The sequence below is a fragment of the Hemitrygon akajei genome, chromosome 23, assembly GCF_048418815.1.
Source record: "Hemitrygon akajei chromosome 23, sHemAka1.3, whole genome shotgun sequence".
Classification (NCBI taxonomy): domain Eukaryota; kingdom Metazoa; phylum Chordata; class Chondrichthyes; order Myliobatiformes; family Dasyatidae; genus Hemitrygon; species Hemitrygon akajei.
The window spans coordinates 44,138,707-44,161,692 of NC_133146.1; the positions used below are offsets into that span (position 1 = coordinate 44,138,707).

At 40.7% G+C, this 22,986-nt stretch overlaps 1 protein-coding gene across 5 annotated transcripts in view; it reads left to right on the top strand.

Annotated features, from left to right (window-relative positions):
- Positions 1-22,986, top strand: part of LOC140715402 (serine/threonine-protein kinase 32C) — a 269,903-nt gene that overhangs the window by 165,421 nt on the left and 81,496 nt on the right. For all 5 annotated transcript variants that reach the window (XM_073027533.1, XM_073027536.1, XM_073027534.1 and 2 more), the window contains one exon: positions 21,985-22,136. In XM_073027533.1, coding sequence (XP_072883634.1) covers positions 21,985-22,136 — 152 coding nt within the window. The remainder of the gene's footprint in view (positions 1-21,984; positions 22,137-22,986) is intronic.

Consider the following 22,986-nt stretch of genomic DNA (forward strand, 5'->3'; position numbering starts at 1 on the left):
TGGTTCCTCTAAGAAGGTGGCACAGAGATCTTTGATGATAGATATTGCCACGTTGAGGCAGCACCTGATGTAGATACTTTCAGTGGCTGGATGGGATGTGCCTGTGGTGAATTGGGGTGAGTCCACTGCTCTCTATAGCTTCTTCCTTGTGCTTTTGAATTCTCATACCCAGACCATGATACAACCTGTCAGGATATTTCAATAGCACATCTGTAGAAGTTTGTAAAGGTTCTTTCCGTAAGGTTATCCTCCCAATAGGATATGCCATCCCATTGACAATGATAACAAATATCATGTGAAATAAATGTTCTTGATTTAAAATGTTCAGATCAAAATATTGCCAATGTTAAGTACTGCTACTATTCCAATGTAGGTGCTTGTTTTCAGGCTTGAGTGACATAGAATCACAATAATTCATCTGGATTTCTTTCCTCTCAGCGGAGTCAATATATTTACACATGAACTACAGTCGGCCCTCCTTATCCGCGGGGGATTAGTTCCAGGATCCCCCGCGGATACCAGAAACGCGGATGCTCAAGTCCCTTATATAAAATGGCGTAGTATTTGCATATAACCTCCACACACATTCTCCCGTATACTTTAAATCATCTCTGGATTACTTATAATACCTAATGGAATGTAAATGCTATGTAAATAGTTGTTATACTGTATTGTTTGGTGAATAATGACAAGAAAAAAGTCTGTACATGTTCAGTACAGTCGCAACCATCATAGCTCTTCTGGGAACGCTGATGCTGCCTCAGCATCATCTGATCCCGATTCTCCCGTGATCTTTAAGTTCTTGAGGCTAGAGTGCTTTACATAGCTAGCCGGCCATCCCTTACTAGCTTTAAACTCCTTCCTCCTGCTCACAACACAAGTAGTGAACGAACTAGATATGAGGCGAACAATGCTCAAACAACAAGTAATACTTTTAATCATCTCTAGATTACAGTACTTATAATGCCTAATGCAATGGAAATGCTACGTGAATAGTTGTTACACTGCCTTGTTTAGGGACTAAGGATGCTTTGGAGGAGGCTCAATAATAGTAAAGTCAGGATCTGTGGAGGTTGAGGGCTGAGGACCACTTCGGCAAGCGACACGCCACTTTTCAAAAGATCTAAGATTTCTACTTCCTCGGCGAGAGATGACACTTCACTCTCCCTCTTAGCCTTTGAGGAATTGCTTTGACCACTTAATTCCTTTTTAGGAACCTTTTTTTCACAGAAGCAAAGTAGTGACCGAACGAGACGCTCAAGCAATGAGGCAACGAGTGCAGGGGAGAGAACTTCCGGGTTTTCCGGATCTGTGGTTGGTCGAATCCGTGCATGCAGAACCCGCGGATAAGGAGGGCCGACTGTACTCAAAAACATTGCTTTTCAGACTTATTCTCTGCAGTGCTCCTGATTGAGTGCATTTTCCTGATCTTAAACCCTTAATATTCTTTTAATTTAGGAATTCATGTAATTCCTGGTGCCCACTGTTGATGATAAGAGGTGTTAAAGTATTTTTGTTGCTTGTTCTGCAATCATCATAGACTGGTTATAAACCAGAGAGCAAAGGGGATAGGTATATACTGGAGATGCCCTGGTTGACAATCTGACTGATGAGGTGCTACAATGATTGGTGCTGGAAACCCTGCTATTGACTCAGTGGTCACCTCCTGTCCCTAATAAAGTGGACACTGAGAATTTGGTTGTGGTCTTCTGATGCTGTATCCCATCCACTTCAAGATTCAATGTGTTGTGTGCTCAGAGGTACTCTTCTGCACACCACTGTGGTAATGCATGGTGATGTGAGTTACTATCAGCTTCCTATCAGTTTGAACCAGTCTGGCCATTCTCCTGTAACCCCTGTCATTAACAAGGCAATTTCACTCACAGCGGCTGCTCTCTAGATGTTTTTTATTAATGTATCATTCTCAGTAAACCCTAGAGTCCCGCCAATGGGTCTCAGCCCGAAACATCGATTGTACTCTTTTCTATAGATGCTGCCTGGCCTGCTGAGTTCCTCCAGCATTTTGTGTCTGTTGCTTGGATTTCCAGCATCTGCAGATTTTCTCTTGTTTGAAACTCTAGAGACTGTTGTGCGTAAAAATCCCAGGAGATCAGCAGTTTCTGAGAAACTCAAACCACCCTGTCTGATGCCAGCAATCATTCCACAGTTAAAGTCACTAGATCACATTTCTTTACCATTCTGATTTTTTGGTGTGAACAACAACAACTGAACCTCCTGACCATATCTGCATGCTTTCTTGCATTGAGTTGCTGTCACACAATTGGCTGATTTGATGTATGCGTTAACGTACAGGTGTACCTAATAAAGTGGCCATTGAGTGTATCTTAATGACAGGCTGAATAATTGGTCAAGATATGATTTACAAATTTGTCATCCATAACTGGTATCTATAAATTTACTGATGATGCAATCAGTGTTGGCAGAATTTCAGATGGTGGCAAAAGGGCATACAGTAGTGTGATATACCAGTTAGTTGAGTGGTGTCACAGCATTACTTATTTTAATTTAGCTATTTAATATACATATATACTTAATGTAATTCAATTTTTTCTCTGTGTTTATCATGTATATCATTGTTTTGCTGCCTTAAAGTTAACGAATTTCATGACATATGTGGGTGATATTAAACCTGACTCTGATTATATGCAAATATTCAGAGTTCCGTACTTCGGTGCATGAAGAAGAAAAGCGATATTTCTGTGAAGGGGTGAGAGAGTTTGGAATGTTGAAGTTCAAGAGGCCAAGCTCTCTTTGTATCCATGTCACTGAAAGTCAACTTGCAGCTGCAGTTTGGAGTGGCTTTTTTTAAAATTACAAGAGGTTTTGAGTACTAGAGTAAAGTGGTCTACTGCAATTACGTTGAGCTTTGCTGAGACGGCACCTGGAGTATTGTGTACAATTTTGGTCTCTTAAGTTAGGCACTTAATATAGAAGATGTGCTGTGTAAATTCACTAGATTGGTTCTAGTGTTGGTGTGTTTGTCCTGTGAGGAGTGATTGAACAGACTCTTCTTGGTTCTAGTGCTGGTGTGTTTGCCCTGTCGGGAGAGATTGAACAGACTCTTGAACACTGTAGTGCAGCTCGTGGAACTGCTGCCTCACCATACCAGCATTCTACGTTCAATCCTGATCTCCAGTGCTATCGGTGTAGAGTAGGAACATTCTCCGTGTGACCACATGGGCCTCTCATGATGGAATGCAACATAAGGCATTGGTCAGACCACATTCAGAGTATTGTGAGCAGCTTTGGGCCTCGTATCTAAAAAGGGATGTGAGGGCATTGATTTTGGGAATGAGGCAGAATATGGAATGAGATCCCGGGGAAGGCAGAATACGGTTCAGAAGGCCATGATTGAATGGTGGAGCAGACTCGATGGACTAAATGTTCTAACTATGCTTTTACATCCTACGGTCTCTCTGTGTACTGTGGTTTCCACCCACACCCTGAGATGTATAAGTTGGTCGATATGCAAGTAATTGGCCATTATAAATTTCTCACTAGAATAGATGAATGGTAGAGTATAATGCTAGTTATAGGAATGTGGAGAAAATGTTCCAGGAAAAAATAGGAAATGATATGTATTCTTGGACTGGCATGGATTCAGTGAGCCGAATGGCCTTCTCATATGTCCCACTTTAAATGGCCTTTGAACAGGAATTCTCAGAAATCAGCATGATGTTACACTTCTTGAAGTAAGTTTTGAGCACCTCCTTGAATCTTTCTGTCTCTCTGACCAGTAATCTCTTCCATTTACAGTAATAGTGGTGTCAGGTATCTAGCAATGTGACCTGCTCAGTGTAGCTAACTGAATGTATCTCTGGCCTCAGTGTTGGCCTGGCAGAGGACACGACTGGATTTTGATGATACAACCAAACAAGAAGATGAACATTACGATTTACCAGCAATGAGGAATATTGTACCAGCTGTGAGATCTTGATTTTCCAAGACTCCTCTGCTCAATCCATCAAAGATTATGCTTACACATTGAAGGTGAAGTTTGTGCCAGCTGCCAACATCTGGACAGCAGCACACTTTTTCTTGAGTCTGTCTGTGAACTTTAAATGTTGGAGTGGAGGTGTGGGGCAGGAGGGGTTGGGGTTGGGAGGTCAGTGCAGCCTTGTGGATGCTGTGTGTGTGTGGCCTATTGTCTTGTATGCTTTAGCAAGCAAATGGTCATTGTCCTAGACCTCAGCCTCCCGTATGTGGGCAAATGCAAGTGTCACTTGCATTCTGCAGCTTGATTACTAACTTCCAGTGATCCTATTTGAATAATTCCTCTTTACTTTTGAGATTAGGTCCACTCCTGAGAGAGGTTGATGGGAGGTGAAGTACAACATTGGTGAGAGAAAGTTTGAGAAAGGTGTTTAACAGGAATGAGCTAGTGGAAGTGGTAGATGTGGGTTCAGTTGTAATATTTAAGAGAAATTTGGATAGCAAGTGATGGAGAGATATGGTCTGTGTGCAAGTAGATGGAACCAGGCAGAATATCAGATTGACATAGTCTAAATGGAATGAACTCCACAGAAATGGGTCTAATACATTGTGACCTTAAAGATGCTGCCTTGTTCAACACAGGACTCTCTGAGATTGGCTCAGTTGTAGACTCATTAAAGGTTCAAAGGATCATTATATCAACGTATGTATGTAGATTCTGGAATTTGCCTTCTCCAGATAGCCATAAAATATAGAAAAACCCTAGAAGTTGTTGAAAGAAGACAACCCCCCCCCGCATGAAAAGAAAAAGAAACAATAACTCGCAAACCCCAAAATCCCTCCCTACCACTCCGTGCACAAAAGCCCACATGGGGAAACAGCAACAGAAAGATTAAGCCCCAGACCCCTAGCCTGCCAATCAGCAGCCTGGAACTAGGGTGAGGTGAGTGAGAAGATGGAGGGAGGTCATAGATGTGATAGATGTGTGCACATGGAGCGGAAGGTGTGGGGGCATATTAATATCTGCACCATAGAGCCTGGTCTCCTGTCAATGTGATTCGTGCCGCCACTGGAACATAAGGAATGCTTCTGTTGTACAACAACCACTAGAGCTGAGAACAAAGAGAGGACGTCTCATTGAAATTTGTAACATTCTTAGACGGTTTGATGGGCTTCATACTGAGAGGGTCTTTTCCTCCGGCTGAGGGGTCTGGAATTCTTCAGAATTTCATATTTCCATATAACAATCACAGCACGGAAACAGGCCATTCCGGCCCTCCTAGTCCGTGCCGAACTCTTAATCTCACCTAGTCCCACCTACCCGCACTCAGCCCATAACCCTCCACTCCTTTCCTGTCCATATACCTATCCAATTTTACCTTAAATGACACAACTGAACTGGCCTGTACTACTTCTACAGGAAGCTCATTCCACACAGCTATCACACTCTGAGTAAAGAAATACCCCCTCGTGTTTCCCTTAAACTTTTGCCCCCTAACTCTCAAATCATGTCCTCTCATTTGAATCTCCCCTACTCTCAATGGAAACAGCCTATTCATGTCAACTCTATCTATCCCTCTCAACATTTTAAATACCTCGATCAAATCCCCCCTCAACCTTCTACGCTCCAATGAATAGAGACCTAACTTGTTCAACCTTTCTCTGTAACTTAAGTGCTGAAACCCAGGTAACATCCTAGTAAATCGTCTCTGCACTCTCTCTAATTTATTGATATCTTTCCTATAATTCGGTGACCAGAACTGTACACAATATTCCAAATTTGGCCTTACCAATGCCTTGTACAATTTTAACATTACATCCCAACTTCTGTACTCAATGCTCTGATTTATAAAGGCCAGCGTTCCAAAAGCCTTCTTCAGCACCCTATCTACATGAGACTCCACCTTCAGGGAACTATGCACTGTTATTCCTAGATCTCTCTGTTCCACTGCATTCCTCAATGCCCTACCATTTACCCTGTATGTTCTATTTGGATTATTCCTGCCAAAATGTAGAACCTCACACTTCTCAGCATTAAACTCCATCTGCCAACGTTCAGCCCATTCTTCTAACCGGCATAAATCTCCCTGCAAGCTTTGAAAACCCACCTCATTATCCACAACACCTCCTACCTTAGTATCATCGGCATACTTACTAATCCAATTTACCACCCCATCATCCAGATCATTTATGTATATTACAAACAACATTGGGCCCAAAACAGATCCCTGAGGCACCCCGCTAGTCACCGGCCTCCATCCCGATAAACAATTATCCACCACTACTCTCTGGCATCTCCCATCTAGCCACTGTTGAATCCATTTTATTACTCCAGCATTAATACCTAACGACTGAACCTTCTTAACTAACCTTCCATGTGGAACTTTGTCAAAGGCCTTGCTGAAGTCCATATAGACTACATCCACTGCCTTACCCTCGTCAACATTCCTCGTAACTACTTCAAAAAATTCAATAAGGTTTGTCAAACATGACCTTCCACGCACAAATCCATGCTGGCTACTCCTAATCAGATCCTGTCTATCCAGATAATTATAAATACTATCTCTAAGAATACTTTCCATTAATTTACCCACCACTGATGTCAAACTGACAGGTCTATAATTGCCAGGCTTACTTCTATATCCCTTTTTAAACAATGGAACCACATGAGCAATACGCCAATCCTCCGGCACAATCCCCGTTTCTAATGACATCTGAAAGATCTCCGTCAGAGCTCCTGCTATCTCTACACAAATTTCCCTCAAGGTCCTGAGGAATATCCGGTCAGGACTCGGAGATTTATCCACTTTTAAATTTCTTAAAAGCGCCAGTACTTCCACCTCTTTAATTGTCAGAATCGTCCTCAGAATATGGAATGACAAAGGAATATTTCACGCAAGGGTAATTAATCTTTATCTCACAGTTACTGAGTTCATTCCAAGCCAAGACTGATGAGTATTAAACGATGGAAAATAGTGTTGATGTAGAAGCGGCTAGGTATGATGGTATGGCCACACATTGCTGCCTCAATGCCCCAGGGATCCAGGTTTAATCCTATTCTCTGGTGGTGTCTATGGGGACTTTCAAGTTCAGGTTCAAATTTATTGTCATGCAAGCATATACATGTATACTGCTAAAGAAAACAATGTTTCTCAGAAGCCAAGGTGCAAAACACAGTACATGTATCACATACAGCACATAAAATAATGTTCACAGATAAAAAAATTATTCTTTATATTCCTCATGAACGAGACTCCCAATTTCCTTGCATGTTCCAAGGATGTATTCTGGGCCATTTCTCCACTGTAAATGATCCTTGTGTGTAGATAGGTAGCAAAAAGAAGGAAAACAAAGTTGATGGGCATGTGGGAGAGAATAATTTGTTGAAAGAAGGCAAATAGAATTGATGGGATTTGGGTTGAATGGCCTCCTTCTGTATTATGGTCAATAAATGATTAAATCAGTCATGATGTCACTGAATGGTGGAGCAGTCTCAGAAGGCCAGAAGCCACCTTCTGTTCCTGTTCTTATGATTCATGCATGTGTTTGCTCCAAAGCTACTTCTGCTTTCAAGGATCCCCAGCTTCACATTTTGCTTTGCGCTACCTTTTGTTCGGGTGCCTGCCAAAAGCATTTGAAATGAGACTGGTCTCGAGGCTCACTGGGGTAGGCCTTCACAGAGATCGTAGAGTGCAAAGCTGAATTCTGCAGGATTCTCAGCTGAATAAAAAAAAAAGCTGAGCCAGTCTCTACACTTCCGAACTGTGTTACTCCACAGATGGTTCTTCCCACCATCGAATAGTGGTCGAGTCAGAGCGACAGTTTTGGGTCAAGTGAAGTACAGTGGAATACCCGAGGGACTGTAAACTCCTGACTCATCAATCACACTGGAACCAGCTGATTAGTGCTCCTGGGCAAGGCATTCTCTGTAATAGAATGCTGCGTGACCAGTGACGTAGGAATTGCTGCGGAGACTGGTAGTGTTAGAAAGCACTGAGCAGTTGGCAGATGGTATGGGATTTTACACCCAGTTTGACATCACATGGGAGTTTTCATTATAAATCTAATTAGTGTAGGGTGGCATCTTGAGTTCCCAGTCTAGAATGAAGTGTTTACTTCTGTTACAAAGATGATGCAGCAATGCATTGTTACATTATTTGTTACTTTTTTTCAATTTATGGGACACAAGTTTACTGCCAAGAAATTCTTCAATTTATTTGTACTGATAAGGGCATATAGTCATGGCAGTATGCCACAATGCTTCCAAAATTCAGTTCTATTTTTGTAAACTTGAGTTGTATCTGTTATGAGGTGAGACAGGGAGCAAGTCAAGGGGGAAATGTGATAGAGGTATACAAAATCAAGAGAGTCAAAAAAGTTAGGCATAGGTTTAAGCTATGTAGAATGGTACAGCACAAGAACATGTTTACACTGACCGTGATTTTAATCTAAACAAATTCCATATTGGACCTGCACGTGGTCCATATCGTGACCTATTCCCTGCTTGTTTGTCAGTATATCTAAATGTCTCTTCATCATTTTTATTGTATCTGGTTCTACTGCCTCCTTTGTTAGTACAAGGCAGGCAGCTACCAATCTCTGTTTAAAAAAATGCATTCCTAATTTCCTTAAACTTTCCTCCTCTCACAGATCTTTGGCATTTAGTTTTCAATATTTCCTTCCTGAGATATGGTTATTAATCTCTGCATATATGAGGGAGACCGAAAATCTGGCTGAGTGGTACCACCTCTTACTCAATATCATCAAGACAAAGAAATGGACTACTGATTTCAGAAGTAAACTAGAGGGCCATGAGCCAGTCCTCATCGGAGGTGGAGAGGGTCAGCAGCTTCAAATTCCTCAGGGTTACTATTTTGTAGGACCAGATCTGGGCCCAGGATGTAAGTATAGTTACAAAGAAAGCACAGCAGTGCCTCTACTTCCTTAAGAGTTTGCGAAGATTCAGCATGATACCTAAAGCTTTGACAAACTTCTGTAGTTGTATATTAACCGGCTGCACCAATGTCCATGGACAGAAAATCTAACAAAAAGGAGTGGATATGGCCCAGTTCGTCACAGGAAAAGTCCTCTCCACCATTGAGCACAGCTTCTTGTAATGCTGTTTTGGGAAAGCAGCATCCACCAACAATGATGCTGCACCATCCAGACCATGGCCTCTTCTCGCTGCTGCCATGAGGAAGAAGGTACAGGAGCTTTAGGACTCACAACGCAAGGTTTAGAGACAGCTACTACCCCTCAACCATCAGGATAATGAACCAAAGGGGAAAACTTCACTCAACTTTACTTGCCCCATCATTGAAATGGTCCCCCAACCAATGGGCTCACTTTCACAGACTCTTCATCTCATGTTCTCGATTTTTTTTGCTTGGTTATTCATTGTTATTAATATTTCTTTATTTTTTTATTTGCACAGTTTGTCTTTTGCACACTGGTTGTTGCCCAAGTTGTTGTGGTTTTTAATTGGTTCTACTACGCTTATTATTCTTTAGTTTTATTGAGTATGCCTGGGTTGTACATGGTGGCATATATGTATTTTGATAATTTTATTTTGAAGTTTTTGAACTTTGAGATAAAGATCCTGACTATCTACCCTATTTTCGTCTCTCATAATTTTATATACTGCTATCAGTTTGCCCTTTAGCCTCCACTGAATCAGAAAGAAGAATCCAAGTTTGTCCAACCTCTCCTTATAGCTAAAACGCTCCAGTTCAAGTAACATCCTAAATCATCCATCGATATTTTTATTCCTTAGGCATTCTTCTTCATCTCTGAAATTTCTCCTTTTGATCTTCAATGCTCACCCAGAAAAGACACTTAGTGCCTTTTTAAAGGAATAGTTGATAGAATATTAATTGTTTCATGTCTTTTTTTATGCAATTATAAAGGAATGCACAAATTTTCCAATTCTCTAGAGCAGTATGAAACCTGCTTACAGTGCACTGAAATGCTACAGTTGTACAATCATTATCCAAATCCCATAGCTGTTTATACCTAAGTATCCAAACCTCTGAATATCTTAAGGCCCTGTTAAATGTAAATTTTTTCAGTAGAAACTATTTGTCTTGTATGACGTGAAATTTCTTGTTTTGCAGCAGCAGTTCAGTGCAAAGGCATAACATTACTATAAATTACAAAATAAATAGTCCAAAAAGAGGAATGATTTGAGTTAGTGTTCATGGATTCATGTACTGTCTAGAAATCTGGTTGATGGAGGGGAAGTAGCTGTTTCTGAATAGTTGAGTCTGGATCTTCAGGCTTCTGTACCTCCTCTCTGATGAGAAAGGGCATGTCCCAGATGGTGAGGTTCCTTAATGATGGGTGCTGCCTTCTTGAGGCACTGCCTCTTGAAAATGTCCTCTGTTTGGAAGGGTTGTGCCTGTGATGGAGCTGGTTGAGTCTACAACCCTCTGCAGTCTCTTGTAATCCTGTTCATTGGAGTCTTCGTACCCTGGCTTTTATGTAACCAACCAGAATGCTCTCCACCATACATCAACAGAAATTTGCCAAGTGTCTTTGGTGACATACCAAATCTCTCAAGCTCCTAACAAAGTAGAGATGCTGGTGTGCATTTTTCATGACTGCATCGATGTGTTGGACCGATGACAAACCTTCCGAGATGTTGACACCCGGGAACTTAAAGCTGCTCATGCTTTCCACTGCCAGCCCCAGAATGAAGACTGATGAATGGTCTCCCAATTTTCCCTTCCTGAAGTCCACAATTAATTCTTTGGGCAACACACACAAAATGCTGGTGGAACGCAGCAGGCCAGGCATCTATAGGAAGAAGTACAGTCAACTTTTCAGGCTGAAACCCTTTGTCAGGACTAACTGAAAGAAAAGATGGTAAGAGATTTGAAAGTAGTAGGGAGTCTCAGCCCGAAATGTCGACTGTACTTCTTCCTATAGATGCTGCCTGGCCTGCTGCGTTCCACCAGCATTTTGTGTGTGTTGCTTGAGTTTCCAGCATCTGCAGATTTTCTCGTGTTTGCGTTTTCAATTCTTTGGCCTTGTTGACGTTGAGTGCGAAGTCGCTGTTACGACAACACCCAAACAGTCGGTCCATCTTGCTCTGAGTTAATTATTTTGAATCTGAAATTAATTATTGTGAATCTCATTAAATCCTTCAGAGCTGTTTAAAATAAAAACATTTCCAACCACTCCTCCCTGAATTATTTGACTTAATCAGAGCATCACGTCAACTGGGATTTTGAGGGAATGTTCAAGTATTAAACCCACTGCTTGCTTTCAGCTCCTTTGTTCCACTAACAAAGATTTTTTAAAAATTTCCCTTCTCTGGCCAGGAGTTAGTGAGAGTTATTGCCACAAAGGTAGTTCATTGAGGCCAATTGGCCCAATGGAGACTGACAACAGAATTGCTCTTGGATTCTTGGAGCATATCATCGTGCCAGATATAACATCATTATAACATTTTCTATTCAAGTAGGTAAGTTGAAGGAGCATTTTTGCTTCCTACAGGTGAGGCCATTAATTAAACGTTCATTATATAAGCAAGGAAACTTTGGTGAAAAATAAATACCCTTTCTTCTGGGTTTTAACAAGTAGAAATTAGAAAGGTAGCTGTATGCAATTTGCTAATTCTATGATGGGGATCACGTAAAATAGGTAATCTTAAAGCAAGTCTAACAATTCCATAATGTCTTTATTATGCAGCTAATAAATAATTTAAATAGGATAAAGGATAACTTCTGTAAATCCAGCAGCAGAAATGCTTCACACTTTTGAGAAATAACCCAAAAATGGATTCTGAAAGAATTTTTCAGTTGCTATGCTGTAAAGATTCTTGAAAAATGGGATCTGAAAGTAAGCAAAGCTTTCTCAGGAGGTAAAAGGTATAAAAAAAAATCTAACAGATAATCTGAAGTCAGGCCCAACTGTTGTAAGGAAGTGGAAGGAGATGAAGAATAAAATTGCCAATTTGAAAAAAGCCATAAGGTAAGACAAGAGCATTATTTGTAGATGGAATAAACTGATATGTGGCCAATGCTAAAAGGACAATGCATCATGGAAAATAACGAGTAAGATTGTTGGATAACATGGGTCAATTTATTTACTGAAGTTGTATTGTGTAGGGTGCATTTTTTGTGAACTACTAGAGATGGGTGACAGTGGGTAAAAAGAATGTGGTATGCCACAGGGATCAGAGCTTCAACATTTTATAATTTACATAAATAGCTTGGATGTATGGAAGGTATCTTGCTGAATTTGATGTCGACATGAAGAAAAACAAGGAAGTATGTTGTAAAGAGGTTATAAAGAAAGGAGGATATAGATAAGTTAAATGAGTGGGAAAAGATTTGCAATTTTGAGATGAGGGGAAAAATGCAGTTTTTCCTTTCTTGCAGACAAAGTGAAAATATGTTGTCTAAATAAATACTGACGTTGCAATGTTCTGAGATACAAAGGAATCTGGGTTTCAGTATGAGTGATTTGGGTAAATATGTAACTACCACATTAAAAAGTTCATAGGATGTTCTAAGTTATTGCGAGGAGATGAATGCAAAAGTAGGGAAGCTTTGCTTCAGTTATATAGAGCTTTGGTGAGGCAATATCTAGAATACTTTATATAATGTTACTTTGCTTACTGCAGGAAGAATACTAATATGGTTAAGAGAATATTTACAATAAGAAAAGTAGGACAGTGTCAGCTTAGAGAATTATAGTGCACTAGAGCACAGAAGCAGGCTCGGCAGCCCATCTAGATCACACCAAACTGTTATTCTGCCTAGTCCTATTGACCCACTCCTGCAAACCCATCCCTTTCCTGTACTAATCAAAATTTCTCTTATCTATTGAAATCAATCCTGCACCAACCACTTTGTCTGGCAGCTCATTCCACACTAACACCACCGTCTGAGTGAAGAAATTCCCCCTCAGGTTCTCCTCAAAAATTTCACCTTTCACACTTAACTAGTGACCTCTAGTCTCACCCAACCTCACTGGAAAAAAAGCCTGTTTGCATTTTCCCTATCTATACCCCTCATAATTTTGTATACCTCTATCAAATCCCCCCTCGTTCTCCTATGATCCAGGGACTAAAGTCATAAACTATTCAACCATTGAATAAGCTCTTTTCAGGCTTCCAGCTGGGTGCAAGTATTGATTATAACCAATACCTGTACCCGGCTGGAAGCTTGAGAAGAGTTTATTCATTGTATACAACGGGAAGGCACTAGATTCTTATTCAACCTTTCCCTGTAACTCAGTTCCACAGATCCTGGCAACATCTTTCTCTTTACTCCTTCAATCTTACTGATACTTTTTGCGTAGGTACACACAATACTCCAAATTATGTCTCACTAACATCTGATACAATTTCAACAAAATATTCCATCTCCTGTACTCAATACTTTGATTTACGAAAGCCAAGTGCCAAAAACTGTCTTTATCACCTGTGATGCTCCTTTCAAGGAATTATGGATATGTATTCTCAGATCTCACTGTTCAAACGCCCTCCACAGTGCCCTACTGTTCACTTTGTAAAACTTACCCTGGTTGGTCCTCCCATTTTTCCTGCCGCAAGCTTTGATAGTCTTCCTTTCTGTTCACTATTCCCTTCAATCTTGGTATCATCTACACATTTGCTGATTCTGTTTACCACATTATATCCAAATCATTAATATAGATGACCAGCCACAAAGGAACTAGCACCAATACCTGTGGCACATCACTAGTCACAGGCCTCCAGTCGGAGGCAAGAACCTATTGCCACTCTCTAACTCTCCTGCAAAGCAAAACTCAAATGTTATTTACTACTTTACCCTGAATGGAAAGTGACTGGACCTTCTGGACCAACCTCCCATGCAGGACTTTCTCAGAGATCTTGCCAGTCCATGAAGGCAACATCCACTGCCTTTCCTTTATCAACTTTCTTGGTACCCACTTTGAAAAACTACATAAGATTAGTTAGATATGACCTACTGCACACAAAGCCATGTTGACTATCTATAAATGGGCCCTGTCTATCCAAATTCCCCCTTAAGCCTTCTCTTGTATTTCTCGTCTTCCTCAAGTACCTCATTTGTTCTTTGTTGCTTATATTTTCTTTGGAACTTCTCTTCTTCATAACCAGATCTTAATATCCCTCAAAAACCTAAGTTCCCTAAAACTGTTAGCCTCATCTTTTATTCTAATAGCAACGTACAAATTCTGTACTCTCAATATTTCTCTTTTGAAGGCCTTCTGCTTACCAAGCATCTCTTTGCCAGAAAACAACCTGTCCTTAATTCTCACAACTGCCACATTCCTCCTGATGCTATTAAAATTGGCCTTTCTCCAATTTAGAATTTCAACCCATGAACCTCTCCTATCCTTCTCCATAATTATCTTGAAACTATGGAATTATGATCACTAGATCCAAACTATTCCCCTACACACTTCTGTCACCTACCTTGTCTTGTTCCCTAGTAGATGATCTTGTATGGCACTCTTTCTAGTTGGGGCCTATATAGATTAATTATGGAAAATTCCTCCAACACATTTGACAAACTTGATCATATACAGTCATTTTGCAGTATGGAAGCTCCAGTCAAAATTTGGTAAGTTAAACTCACCTACCAACACAACCTTATTTTAAATCTGAGTTTTGGAAAAGTCTGAGGTGATGTGACTGAAGTATATGAGATCCTGAGGAGTCTTGCTAGAGTGACCTTGTAGAAGATGCTTCCTCTTGGAGAGCCTAGAAGAAGGGGTTTCTGTTTTTAAAAATAAGGATCATCCCATTTCACAGATGAGGCAATTTTTACTCTGTGTGCCTGTTATGAGTCTTTAGAACTCTCCTCTTTAAAGGTTGTTAAAAGTATAGCCTTTGAAAATTGACATGACTTGGATAGAAAGCTACATGGTAAGCAAGGGGGTGAACAATTACCATGGAAGAGGGAAATAAAGAATTGAAGTTTATTCAAATCATCAATGATTTTTTTTAATATAAAGCAAGTTTGAGGGGTCAAATAACCTATATGTTTGCTTGGAACCTGTTTGTGACCTGCCAATGACCTGTTCTAATCCACACATTAATTTATACTCTAAGTGTGCTCTAAGTTGGGACCGTTGGTAGTTACTTCTGGCATCCTCCCCCTTCCTGTCCAGTCCTGGAGAAGGGTCTCAGCTCAAAAACATCAACTCTTTATTCATTTCTGTAGATGCTGCCTGACCTGTGGAGTTGTGTGTTTTTTTTTGTGTGTGTTGCCTTGGATTTCCAGCATCCGCAGACTTTCTCGTGTTTATTATTTCCCCTTCAGCCTGCTTTCAGATTTACTGACTTGTGCCCCCCATAATCCCCTGTAAAGATAAGCAAGCCAATGCCAGTGTCCCTACCTGAACCAACACCTCATGTAATGAGGCCCTAGTAAACAGCTCGTTTGGCTTGCCACATCTGGGTACATGATACCTATCCAATAGAGATAATCTATTCTGAGAACTGACATGAGTGGAAGTTACTAGGTGGACACAAAAAAAGATTTCAAAGACGTGTCTGAAACATCTTTGAATAAATGTAGTCTCCCACTGCAGTGGAATAAATGCGGTCTCCCAATCTTTGTCATTGACGGCTCAGGGTGGTGGATGGTATTAAGAGCCTTAATATCCATGCATCTGGAGCCTTCAGAATTGCTGTGAAGCAGCTACCACTTCAACCACCACTTGCTCCATTTGTGAAAGATACTTTAGCTCTCACATTGATGTTTAGCCACCTCAGTACCCATAAATGAGTGGAAGAAAATCCTTGATCTGGATGAACTGTGTTATAAGAGGCTGCAGTGCAAGTCTGTGACAGTCAGTAGAAGAAAGACCAAAGTTCTATTGGAGGAATTGAGTCTATTCATATATATAATTGGGACCATAAAGCCCTCAATTGGTCAGGGTCGACCATGAATCTGGCGTCATAACTGACTGCTAGCCTGGGCAGTATAATATGGAGAGCAAGCTATTGTCCATGCAGCAAGCTCCCCCTCTCCATGCAGCTGATGACCCCAAAGGAATGGCTGAGGCCGATACAATTTGGCACCAGCAGTGTCATAGAAGTTGCCAGTCAGTGTTAAACTCAACTTAATACTGCCTTAGCGACACCAGCTCCGGATTTTTCCTAGGGGATTTTTCCCAAGGCCTTCCCCCATTATGGCATCCCTGTAAGCCAATGGAGGCTTGAGATCAAAGTTTTCCTTCTCCTGGATGAGCTGCCAACCACGGCTAATGAGCCGCATCTGCCCGTAGCAGCTGGTTTGAAGGTGCCATTAACCTGCTTTTGCTCTGTATCCTGTCAGTAGAAATGGTTCCGCCAGGCTTAGTAACTAAGCCGCATGTAAAGGCCAGGAACTGGACCTGGTTGTCAGGGACTATTTGAGATTCACATCACTGGGAGCATTTAATAGGCAAAGGGAGCTTATCCATCTTCTCCTCCCCCACCACCCCACCCCGGCTATGACAACTATAGGAACCAACTGGGAATAAGGCAGATAATTAAAACGGAAAGATAGTTTAAGGTCACAACGTTAAAATAGTAATATTATCTTTATATGGATTATCCATTACTGGAAAATATTGCACAAACAATAACAGTGCTGTACTACCAAAGTCTGTTAAACTATGTTGAATAAATTTTGTGATTTCCTGTTGGAGAATGATCAGAAGCCAAATTTTATTTTAGTATTTCACAATATACTTGGGATTCTCAAACGAATTCCCATTTACAGGGTATGTGTGGCTGCCACACTCTATCGACACTGTTGTACTCTCTCGATTCTGTGGTGGATGAGTTCTGAAAGCTGAAGTTATAACTTTTTCCCAAAAACTCTAGACAGCCCATGTGGTTGTGTAATATCTAAATGTTGAGGATTAAAATGGGAAAGCAGATTACTTGCACATTTGGGTTTATTAGACTTTTATTAACATGAAAGAGTTATAGGTTGTAAGAATAAGGAAAATAGCCCTATGAATGCAGAAGGTCACCATGGGTGTTCACTGTATTTTTGTCGAGGCCTAAATGGTGCAGAAAATGCAATCCAGGAAAGAATCCCTGTAGGCCAGGTCACTGTGCAGCAATCTATTCTGCATGATGTAAATCATGCACATAATAGCAAGGCAAAGAGCGAAACATTTGAGTAACCTGTAATTAAAAATGAAATCACTGTTGTGGAATTAATTGGAAGCAGTATTCTTCATGGTGACTGAAAGAATCAAACATTTTTCAATACAAGTTGTTTCACGATTTTTAGAATTTATTATAGGGATTGCATTCTGTAATTCTTTAGGGGAAAATGTATGCAACAAGTGCCTGTTTAGTCACTGACCCAATTCCAATTCAATCACATGCAATTCTTGAACATTTTTACCGGTGTCTTCAATGTTGGATCTTGTAGATCCTTGCATTTTCCTCTGATATATAACTCCTCACTCTATGGATTTCAAGGTATCCAATGGCTCTTCCATTACTGTATAAGGCCCAAATAAGTATTGATATTCAGACTTTGCCCTTCTGCTGAAAGGTCATTATCTCAAAAGAAGAACTTCCTCTGTCTATCTCCATCCATTCTATCTCAATCACCCCTTCTGTGGTAATTTCTACTTTACAAAAAGACCACTCGACAACTTGATGGCCAAAAGAGCATCTTTATCTGGGACGGCAAATGATATTTACAATACGGAGGCTTCCAGGTACCTCGTGCGGCATGGGTGGAGGAACTATATACAATGCATACTGGGAGTAGAAAGAGGAGAAGTAAAGACCCCGCCAACCCCAGATCCCGCCTCTTGCTACCAATAGCTTTCCAATTAGTATTAACTTACTTTTAATAATACTCACATTACAACACCTTCTATATCAGCCACCCCCTCTCTCCAAATGTTTGCAGTTCTGGCATTTTCCATTTTTATTCAAAATGTATGAATACATACACAGCAGGTTATTGCAATGCGATCAATAGAAAGAGCTGATTTCAAGAATCACCATCAATGTCCTAGTTATAAACACGAGATACTCTGCAGATGCTGGAAATCCAGAGCAACACACACAAAATGCTGAGAGGAACAGGAAGCATCTATGGAGGGGAATAAACAATCGACGTTTCAGGCTGAAATCCTTCATCGGGACATTAGCAAATTATCATTAGATCATAATTTTCCAAACTATTGTATTTTAGCATTTGCATTACTGAAGTATTTGTCATTGTTCCATATAATTCTTATAATTTGTGAAAAAGACTGCAGAGCAATGAATGAGGGTGCTTGGAGCACTGACAATAACTGATGGCAGCAATGAGGATGACTTGGAATCTGTTGAATATATCTGATCCTGGGACCATCACAGCTGTTTAAAATTCCGTGCCCCCAGTATTTTGTACTATCCTCCTTGCATATGACAGTAAACTTTACTTCAAAATAACAATCTGGAGGGGGAGGGATGAAGCAAAGAGCTGGGAAGTTGATTGGTGAAAGAGACAGAAGGCCATAGAAGAAAGAAAAAGGGGGGAGGAGAACCAGAGGGAGGCGATGGGTGGACAAGGAGATAGGTGAGGGAGAAAAAAGGTAAATAGGGGGCGCATTACAGGACATCTGATAAATCAATGTTCATGCCATCAGGTTGGAGGCCACCCAAACGGAATATAGGGTGTTGTTCCTCCAACCTAAGTGTGGCCTCATCACAACTGTGGAGGAGGCCACGGATGAGCATATTGGAATGGGAATAGGAAGTGGAATTAAAATGAGTGGCCACTGGGAGATCCCACTTGTTCTGGTGGAGCTTGTAGGTGCTCAGCAAAGCTTTCTCCCAATCTACGTCGTGTCTCACCTGTATACAGGAGGCCACATTGGGAGGACCGAACACAGTAAATATCCCCAACAGACTCACAGGTGAAGTGTCGCCTCACCTGGAAAACCTGGATGGTAGTGAGGGAGGCGGTGTAGGAGCAACTGTAGCACTTGTTTTTCTTGCAAGGGTAAGTGCCAGGAAAGAGATCCGCGGGGAACGACGAGTGGACAAGGGAGTTGCATGGGGAACAACCCCTATGGAAAGCAGTAAGTGGAGGGGAGGGAAAGTTGTACTTGGTGGTGGGATCCCATTGGAGGTGGCGGAAGTTTTGGAGAATTTCCGCAAGGATCGCTCCCTATGTGACTCCTTTGTCTATTTGTCCCTACCCACTGATCTCCTTTCTGGCACTTATCCTTGCAAGCAGAACAAGTGTTAAACCTGCCGTTACACTTCCTCCCTCACTACCATTCAGGGCCCTAAGTAGTCCTTCCAGGTGAGATGACACTTCACCTGTGAGTCTGTAGGGGTTATTTAATGTGTCCGGTGCTCCAGGTGTGGCCTCTTGGATATCAGTGAGACCCAACGTAGGTTGGGAGACTGCTTTGCCGAATATCAATTTCTCAAATTTCCGGGAATGCCCTCCAACCCCCCTCCTTCACCATTTCCCATCCCCTTTACCCTCCCTCACCTTATCTCATTGCCTGCCCCTTGCCTCCCTCTGGTGCTCCTCCCCCTTTTTTCTTTCTTCCATGGCCTTCTGTCTTTTTCACCAATCAACTTCCCAGCTCTTTACTTCATCCCTCCCCATCCAGGTTTAACCTATCACCTAATATTTCTCTCTCCCCTCCTCCCCTTTCAAATCTACTCCTCAGTTTTTTTTCCCTCCCGTTCTGCTGAAGGGTTTTGGCCTGAAAAGTTAACTGTACTTTTTTCCATAGATGTTGCCTGGCCTGCTGCGTTCCACCGGCATTTTGTATATGTTGCTTGGATTTCCAGCATTTGCCGATTTTCTCTTGTTTGTGTTCAAAGTGTCAGTCAATGTGTTTTAGCATTTATAAGTCAAAAGTGGATTTGTTAATGTATCTTCATCAGTTATTCCTTGTGTTCAGGTTGTTCCTACAGAAGGCAGGCACTGGATTGTATATGGAATTCTTAATGGAATTGCCATCATTTGTCTACAGAGTTTATGGTTAGTTTTGGAACACACCTGTGAACAAAGAAGTTCTGAACACGCATGGAGTCAAATGATGGAGATTCACCTCTACTTAGAGGGTTAGTCCTGTCACAGGGCTTGTGAACTCTTTGAGGAGAAGAAGAACTCAAGGAAGCAGGAGCAGGGAGAAGATCACCATGCCCCTTCAGCCTGCCTTGCCATTCAATCCGATCATGTCTGATCTACATTGTCTTCAACTCCTCTTCTGTGCCAGTTCCCCAAAATCCTCAGTTCCTTAATATTTCAAATATGTATCTATTTTTATAACATAAGAACATAAGAAATAGGAGCAGGAGTCGGCCATCCGGCCCATCGAGCCTGCTCTGCCATTCAATAAGATCATGGCTGATCTGGCCATGGACTCATCTCCACCTACCTGCCTTTTCCCCGTAACCTTTAATTCCCCTACTATGCAAAATATATATACCTAATAATTAAGCCTCCACCATATTCAGGGTCCTGAATTCCAGAGATTTACTATCCCAAGAGAGAAAAAATTTCTATGCATCTCAGTTGTAAATGACTAGTCCATTATTTTGCAGACTCGTTTTCTACTCTCCCACTCATGAGAACAAATCAACATCTACTCTGTCAAACCCCCTTGGGATTTTGAGTTTGAATAGGTTGATATAAATAGGGTTGTATGGCCTCAAGGAACAAAAGTTAAGTACAATTTTAAAAATTATTTATTATGTATTTAATATTTTTCAGTGTTTTTGATGTTTTAAAAATAATATTTAACATTTACATCTTTAAATTGCAATCTAGTCATCTTTCTCAGAAGGTTCTGACCTTTAGTAAAGCCTTCACATTTTTGCTTGGACTAACTTTATTAGAGGTCTCACAGTTGACAGACACAGGCAAATTCCTTCTGTTTCATCCAATCAACTGCTAATGCAAATCCACCCTGTTTAAATTAATATAGCATAAAATTGACATTTAATTAATTCATCTTTTTGAAAAAATGATAAATAACAAAATAAGGAGCTACATATTTGGTATTCAAATTTTCCAGAATCTAAAATTTGAGGCTTCGTATTAATATTAGCATTTAAATTGTATTCCATTAATTAAGCATTTTAATTAAACACTAACAGTCACCATGGTGCAACTCTAAGGCAGCAATATCTATCTGCAGTTAAATGCCAAGACAACTGTGACTGAGGGATTTGGAGAAAATCCAGGAGCACTGTGTAATTGTGTATTCATATTCATACGGTGCTTTTATTTTAGGTCTCTGTGCGCTGATCAGTCACCAGTTGCAAACTATAAAAATGACAAGTTGGCAGCCTGCTATGATATTATTATTCAAAATTAATGCAAAAGTGGAAAATAATAGTTGTAACAGCATCTCACCAGCCAGAGCCTAATGGCTCCTAATCAATTTGTTACTAATTCAAAGGTCATATATCTCTTCTCATAATCCCCAGTCATATTTTTGTAATGTTCTTACCTTTACAGAACAATTACAGGATTATTTAAAGCAAGGCTGTCTGTGGAAAACTGGGTGTCTGACATGGACCTATAAATTCTGTATGCCTGAGTGTATGCTCAGGATTAAACATTATTGCTATAAAGGTTGAAAGGTCACAAATGTGATGTGCCAAATTAATGTACAGTGGAATTTAAGAGTGCGATCAGTTGTGGAGTGGATGATCTTGTGTTCTGTGTCTTAACCAATGCAGTCTTAAATCAGTTTTTCTCCACTGGTGATGCACCGGCAGCTGATATTTTTGGCCTGTATTCCGTCCGGGTTGCATTTAGCTGACACCAGTCATGTGATCAAACACTGAGGACCTGGACTGAAACAGTGGGAAAACAGCATCCTTATCATTTCCAGAACTGCCAAATGTTTGTCCAGTGCCAGCAGGGTTAGGTATATCCAGTGAGATAGCACTAACAAGTTGGCACACAGGTCTTGGAAACTGCTGCAGATAGAAAATGTTTATCACTGTTTGAAAGAACTTTGTTATTTCTTAAAAAATCATCATTTTCCTTCAGAGGTGACCTATTTTTGTATTTTACTGCTTTCCAGGTGTGCATCGTGCAAAAGCGGGACACAGAGAAAATGTATGCTATGAAGTACATGAACAAACAGCAGTGCATAGAGAGAGATGAGGTCCGAAATGTCTTCAGGGAGCTGGAGATCCTGCAAGAAATTGAACACGTTTTCCTAGTAAACCTCTGGTGATTATCTCCAATTTCATTATGTGTGTATTGAGATGTTGCGATTTTGTTTGATGTGAATGCCCCTATTTCTGAATTAGAACACATCCCTAAGTTCTGTGCTTCTATTTTTATGCTATGCCTGGAGGTTTGCAAAAATGGAATTTGCAAATTGTCACAACTTGCACGTTTGCTGATCCACTTGACACCAGCAAGCTTGAGCTCTGATAATCGAGAAAAGACATGAATGTTGAATAGTTCCAAGATTCTTCTGCAGTTTTAAAGTTATTATTTTATTATAGAAAGTACTGCTCCTTCATTAAACAAGCCAAGCCATTCTAATTAGGCTTGTAGAGTTTTATAAGAGCTTGTCCTTCTAGCCAATCAATTATACTTTCAGCCAAGTGTTGATACGGAATTGGTTTTATAATGGAGATAGTTCTGTAATAACAGTAAAATCACCACTCCAGATTGTTTGAGATCACGGCCATCACTGCCACTTTGTAAATAATTGTAATTATTTTGTAAATCACTTCAGTGTTATTAGTAAAAGTTTGTAAAGTTGGATTGAAGGGATTGAAGTTGTGTAGCAAAGTACACAAAATTTTCCAATATAGACAAATAGGGAAGGAATTGAAAAAGAATCCAGTACTTTCCCAGCATATATGACAAACTCTTTTTGGGCTTCCAGCTGTGTTCAGGTATCGATTTTAACCAATGTTTCAATGACAAACTCTACCATCTTCATCAGGAATGATGCCTGGGCATGTCTAGTTCTGTGGTGTTATTTCCTTATGGAGGCACTCCAGGTCTGAACTAGTTTTTGTACAGTTAATTGAAGTAGGAAGAACCCCTCCGCATTTGGAGGCAT